At 39.3% G+C, this 6,313-nt stretch overlaps 1 protein-coding gene across 1 annotated transcript in view; it reads left to right on the top strand.

Annotated features, from left to right (window-relative positions):
- Positions 1-788: 788 nt before the first annotated feature.
- LOC101854064 overlaps positions 789-6,313 on the top strand; it is a gene marked incomplete in the record, with an annotated part of 40,457 nt that continues 34,932 nt past the window's right edge. The window contains 2 exon segments of the mRNA XM_013086625.2: positions 789-849; positions 5,472-5,614. Of these exon segments, the coding sequence (XP_012942079.2) occupies positions 5,542-5,614 (73 nt within the window).

Raw genomic sequence — 6,313 nt, 5'->3', positions numbered from 1 at the left:
GCTCGCAACTGCAATAAGGTCATATGAGCTCGCGGGACATACTTAACATTTTCAATTGGTAGAAAATTTTGAATTTTGCCCGGGTGGCGGCCGACGCCTTCTCTTATCGATTTTGGACCTCCAAGGGATCTTAAAGGTGCACAACTTGCACGCAGCACCTCCCAGATTTTTTGCCCTTTTCGGGGCAGGTTAAGTGTTAGATCTTACCTACCATAAGATCATGGGTGTGGCTAATGGACAGCAGTAAGAAGGAGCCAATGAGTAGCAGTGGAAAAGCTGCAAAAAGAATCAGGAGCCCAGAGGAGGGGGCAAAGGAGGTGAGGGAGTGGGGGCAGAAAGTGCAGACGAAAGCAGACGACAGAACATTGTTAGAGAGGAGAAAAGAATTTGAAATAAGAAAGTTTGACAGAAAAACAAAGTCTGTCGCTATCTGGATTTGAACCCGGGACCTATTGAATAAGAGGCAAACACCTGAACTTCTAGACCTCGAGAGCGCCCTAACTTTGTATGGCATTCCATGAAAATCTATCACGGTGAACCGCTCAACTACTGAATAATCAGGTGAAGAGTTTCGAGATTATGCTTTTCAACATGTCGTGTAGCTTTGTTTAGGCCCTGCATATAACTCCGTTTGCACACCCTTCAGTTCGGTATGTACCAGTTTCTTTGGGGGGGATTTTCTGGGAGAATCCCCAGCGTGGTCTGTCGACCATGAACGCGCCTTTACATTGATTGTTTTGGATCCCGGATCTATCTCGACTTATTTTTCTGTTATGTGTTGTGGTGCAGGAGAGCACCAAGAGTTTGAGCTGATACCTGAGAACGACAGGCTCCCTATCTTCATCGATGGTAATGTACAAAGCGTTCTTTAGCGAAGATTGTATTTTATACGATGTGAATTATCGCTTTTATGTGTGTGTGTATGTGTGTGTGTTTGTGTGTGTGTGTGTGTGTGTGTGTGTGTGTGTGTGTGTGTGTGTGTATGAGTGTGTGTGTGTTTATGGACACGCGCTGCCTTTGCGCGTCACAACAAGTTGGCATCAAGCGTTTGTTAATTTTTGGGGCATTTGTGGAGTTATTGGTATAATTCTAAAGCCTGTGCATTTGTCCTGCTTTGTTTGCATATAATTATTTTGAAAATTAGCATTTATCTGCAGTAAAAGTGGAGATATTTCGACTGAAGGAAGACTGGTGGTCGTCTTGCATCAGAAGTGAAATAAACGAGAAAATGGCCGCCAAAGTCTGGTGACTTCCAGAGCTTGAGTATCCTTGGAAACTTCAAATTTACTTTTAATGCTTTGTTAAGCGGTTTTCAATAAAAGAACACTGAGAAATGTGTTTTCCTATGGACACGTAATGTAAGGTGATGAGCGAAAAATAAATAAATAAAAGTTACTCAAAGAGCGTGAAAATGTCAATTTCTTTGACTTCATTTTTTTTTTTTTTTTTTTGACGAGCGCCTGATTTCACTACGACACCACACACAATAATATTATCATAGGTCTTAATCCCGATGCACCACAGCACAGGTGTCAAACTCAAGGCCTGTGAGAGAGTTTTAGGTTGTCCATCATGAGAAACTTCTTTGACAAGGGACCTTACTCACCCATAAACAAACGTGTTGCCAAGTAAATATCGTAAACATCCAGCTCTGACAAGTTGGCATAAGAGCTAAAATTTGGCTGCCCTGATCTATTTATATTTAAACTTAAGTCTTTTTTAAATTTCATATCATTCTTTTAAAAAGGGTAAATTTACCACCGCTCAATTAGTTTTCATTCCATTTCGGCCCGCAATCATTGGTGCAATTTGAGTTTGGTCCCCGGAGCGATCGAGTGTGACACATCTGGGCCTCAGTATTCTAGATTCTGCTTAGGTACATCCTACTTCACTAGAGTCTGTGAACATAATAACATAGATAAACGATTTATGGGTGTATTTACGGTGTAAATGTACAGATGATGTATCTAGCGCTATAAACTTGTAAACCATATTATAATAATATACTTTTATTTGGGATGGGGAGGAAATCTTTAAGTTACAGAAATATTTTGCACATATTGATATTACAAATATATTCGACGAAAAACAAAATCCTGTGTCTGATCAGGGTTGTAAAAGTCACCGGTTTATCGTAGAGGGACTTTATTCATTTCTTCCTCACATGTCTACCAAACAAGAAAAACACCCCTAATAATAGCAACGACAAACAATCAGAACAGCAGCTTTCTTTAACAACTCCGTTGCTAGACTCAAGACAGACTGATGCTCTTTGGTAGGACTGTGGAGCAGGCCTTCTTTGGGAGGCTTAATGGTTTCAATTCCCAGGCAGTATCCTCTAAATAATAGACCATGCACATGTCTAGCTTGTTTCGATTTTGAAATTTGTTATAGATCTTTTATTCTATGTTATGTTTCGTTATGTTTATGTACATTTTCATCTGTTAAAAGGGACACTAGTCTTCTGGGGGAAAAAAAAGAAAAAAAAGTAAAAATGCCAGCCAAGTCTCACCGCGTCCCTTTGGCTGAGACTTAGCTGAGACCCTGTCTCCTATCTCAGGCGTATAATTATATCATTTTACATTGAAGCTACCTTTCCCTTCCTGCAACTGGATACAGTAATACGTTATTACAGTATTTCACCTCTTTCTTCCTGTTTGGCCATAAGCTTTGTGATTATGTAGACGGAAGTTCATTCTTTTCTTTACCACATTTCTACCAACCAAGAAAAACGCTTCACCTCTTGAAATTAGTTGTAAATCTATAAACCTATGATATGTTTTGTTATGTTAATAATAATAAATAATAATAAATAGCATTTGTATAGCGCATATCCCCGCTCAACAGCAGGCTCTATGCGCTTTACACTATATTATTACCCCAGCAGACCACAGAACACTCCGAAACATTCTCAGCTTTCCGGGAAGCATACAGTGCAAGCAGCTGATTAAGCGCTCAAACACTAACAAACTGACAAGATCTTTCGCTGTTTATAGCCGGGTACCCATTCCCACCTGGGTGAAGTGAGGAAAATTCGTGTCGGACCCCTAACGGGATTCGAACCCACGACCTTCCGGTTGCGAGGCCACTGACGCCACATGTTAATGTAAGGAAACCAGTCCTCTGGACAAAGAAAAATATATCAAAATGTCAGTCTATAGTCCCATCGCTTCCTTTAGACTGAGATTCTGTCCCCTTACTATGATGGACACTATACTGTTTTACTAAGTAGCTACCTTTGCTTCCTGCAACTTAATATAGTAATGCACCATTACTATTTCACTCGTCCCTTCTGTTCTGCTATAAGCTCAGTGTTTGTGTGAATATGATTAGTTTACCTGACTAATGTACTGTGTAATGAAATTATAATATGGGAATTTCATGTAATGGAATCGAGCTAAGTCCGGTGTTCCGGGTTCTGCTCGATGAGAAATGGGGTGAATGTAGAGAATGGTGCGAAATTATTTCGTTATTTTGAAATGGCTGTCCTCTAAATAATAGACTATGTACATGCCTAGTTTGTTTTGATTTTGAAATTGGTTATAGATCTTTAAATCTATGTTACATGTATGTTTCGTTATGTTTATGTACATTTTCATCTTTAAAAAGGGACATTGGTCCTCTGGAAAAAAAAGAAAATAAAGTAAAAATGTCAGCCAAGTCTCACCGCGTCACCACGAGTTATTTATTTCTTTGTCCAGAGAACTGGTTTCCTTACATTAAGGGGGGGGGCTACACCTCCAAAATCAAAATTCGGCTCAAAATCATAGAATTTGAGTTGCAGGCATTTTTAGCTTCCTCAGCCTCTCCTACAACTATTTCATGGCATAAGAACCCCCAAAAACGTATTTTTTCCCATACCGGGCATGTTTGTAACCGCCATTTCCTCATAAAGTCAGTATTTTATTTTTCTTTATCAGCAGTTTTCTCAAAATGCGACTTTTCTCTATACTTTTTTGAATAACTCCACCATTGTTCATCCAATCTTCATGAACTTTTCACAGAATGAAGAGAAGAGGTAATACTAAAAATGTATCCGTTGAATTTTTTATATATGGAATAGATTTTTGTTGGTGGTGTCTGGAGTGTCGATTTTCACGGATTTTTTGAAAACTTGAATGCTACCTCAGGAAAAAATTCATTAAAAATTTTCTAATTCGATTAGGAAAAAAACAACAAACAAATGTTTAGATCTAATGTTTGTGAACACGCATGCAAAAAAACAATCAATTTCCATGAGTGATAAGTGCGGTATTCATTACGTAAGACATGTCAATAAAATCCAATATGGCGGCGTATCCATGGAAACTAAACTTTTTTCTCAAATTTGATTACGGATTTTAAGACTCCTTACCATGCTTGTTACATGTGTGAAATTTGGTAAAATTCGGTCCAGTAATTAGCGAGATAGCCTCCAGGTGTAGCCTCCCCCCCCCCCCCCCCCCCCCTTAAAATAACAAACATATCATAGGTTTATAGATTTAGAGCTAATTTCAAGAGGTGAGGCGTTTTTCTTGTTTGGTAGAAATTTTGTAAAGAAAATAATGAACATCCTTCTACATAATCACAAAGCTTATGGCCAAACAGGAAGAGAGAGGTGAAATATTGCAATAATGTATTACTGTATGTAGTTGCAGGAAGAGAAAGGTAGCTTCAATGTAAAATGATATACCAGGGCGAGTCAAAAAGTAATGCACATCTCTGACAAGCACGATGTTATTTTAGATCAGACATGGGAAAACTATAGCTAGTGGGCCAGATACGGCGTGGGGGCAGATTCAGTCTGGCACGTGAGTAGACCCAGCAATTAATAAAGAATGTGGCAGGCCATGAGTTATGTATATTTTTTAAACAACCAAAAGTGCCCGTCTAGAAAACGGAGTCAATAGTCACCGGCCCAACGGAAAGAATTGGAATGAATACTAATACATTTCTTGAAATATCCTTGGGTGACAGTTGCTACTGGGTCAGTTTTAGTTTCACTTTTAAGAGCTCGGGTATTTTTTAAACTGATTTCACCTAATGTATTGCTCCTGCTTTGTCCCGCGAGAAAAATACGAGACATCATAAGAGCTTTCTTTTGCCCGCGACCTGGACACGCTTGCCCATGCCTGCTTTCAATAGTTTGATTTAGTTTAGATTTTCAAAGACAAATGTTGTTAAAATCTTGCTTTGACGTTTATACAAAAGCTTTGATTGACGTTGCTGTTTTTGTCTCAGTCGCTGTTTCAGCACTGACATAGTTACGACAATGTTGCGGGGTTGTTTCTTTTTGTTTAGTTGCTTTTTGCGATGGTTTTTGGGCTGTTTTTTTTGGGGGGGGGTTTTGTTTTAATATTATCGCGTTTGTATATATACATGTATATTATATTATAATAGAATGCACAAGTATCAAGCAGAATCGCTAATCGCTCCTTTCCCTTTTGTTTTTGTTCTTTAAAGGAATAATATTTTCTTGATCACTTCCACAGAAATTGAAACGAACTAAATTACATAACATCAGGAAAGACCAACTTGAACCCAGACATTGCATCTGCAAGGATGATGTCTGTTCCCTACTTAGCTCTGTGCATGGCTTGCCTTGCCAGTGTATTTTGGGATGCTAGATGCCAAGGTGAGGGTTACCATAAAAGTTTTAATGTAGGTGTTTTTTACGTCTCCAACGACACAATTTGGATCATTAAGGATTCTGGCCCTTCAACATCCCAGCAGATAAACCTATAAACTCGAAAAAATGTCTCGAGTCTCCTGCGTGCGACAATGAAGTGTCAGTGTCTGAACAGCTACATCACATACGCTGATTGACAGACTGTTAACCCCAGTTGGTTGGAGAGATTCGCATTAAAAATATTAAAATCAAATGTATCATGTTCCTTCAATAGGTCCCGGATTCGAATCCGGATAGCGACAGAAAATGTTCTCGTCTAAAACGTTATCTTTTCACCTCATTTCCTGCTCTCTAGTAATGATCTATCCTCTGCTTTCGTTTCCATTTTCTGCCCACACCTCCTCACCTCCTTTGCCCCCTCTTCTGGACTCCTGAGCCTTTCTGGAGCCTTTCTACTGCTACTCTTTGGCTTCTTCTTACTGCTGTCTTTCAGCCACACCCCTGATCTTCAGGTAGGAAAGATCTACACCTAGTCTTCTCGGATAAGGGTAAAAAATATCGGAGTTCCCGTGGCAAGTTGTGCACATTAAATATTCCTTGTTGGTCCAAAATCGATAATAGTAGGTTTCGGCCGCCACCAGGAAAAAAATTCAAAATTTCCTACCAATTGAAAATGTTAAATGTGTCCCGCGCGCTCATATGACC

The sequence above is a fragment of the Aplysia californica genome, unplaced genomic scaffold, assembly GCF_000002075.1.
Source record: "Aplysia californica isolate F4 #8 unplaced genomic scaffold, AplCal3.0 scaffold00019, whole genome shotgun sequence".
Classification (NCBI taxonomy): domain Eukaryota; kingdom Metazoa; phylum Mollusca; class Gastropoda; order Aplysiida; family Aplysiidae; genus Aplysia; species Aplysia californica.
Note: the sequence above shows the minus strand (reverse complement) of the source record. Positions and strands in the feature narration are given on the sequence as shown.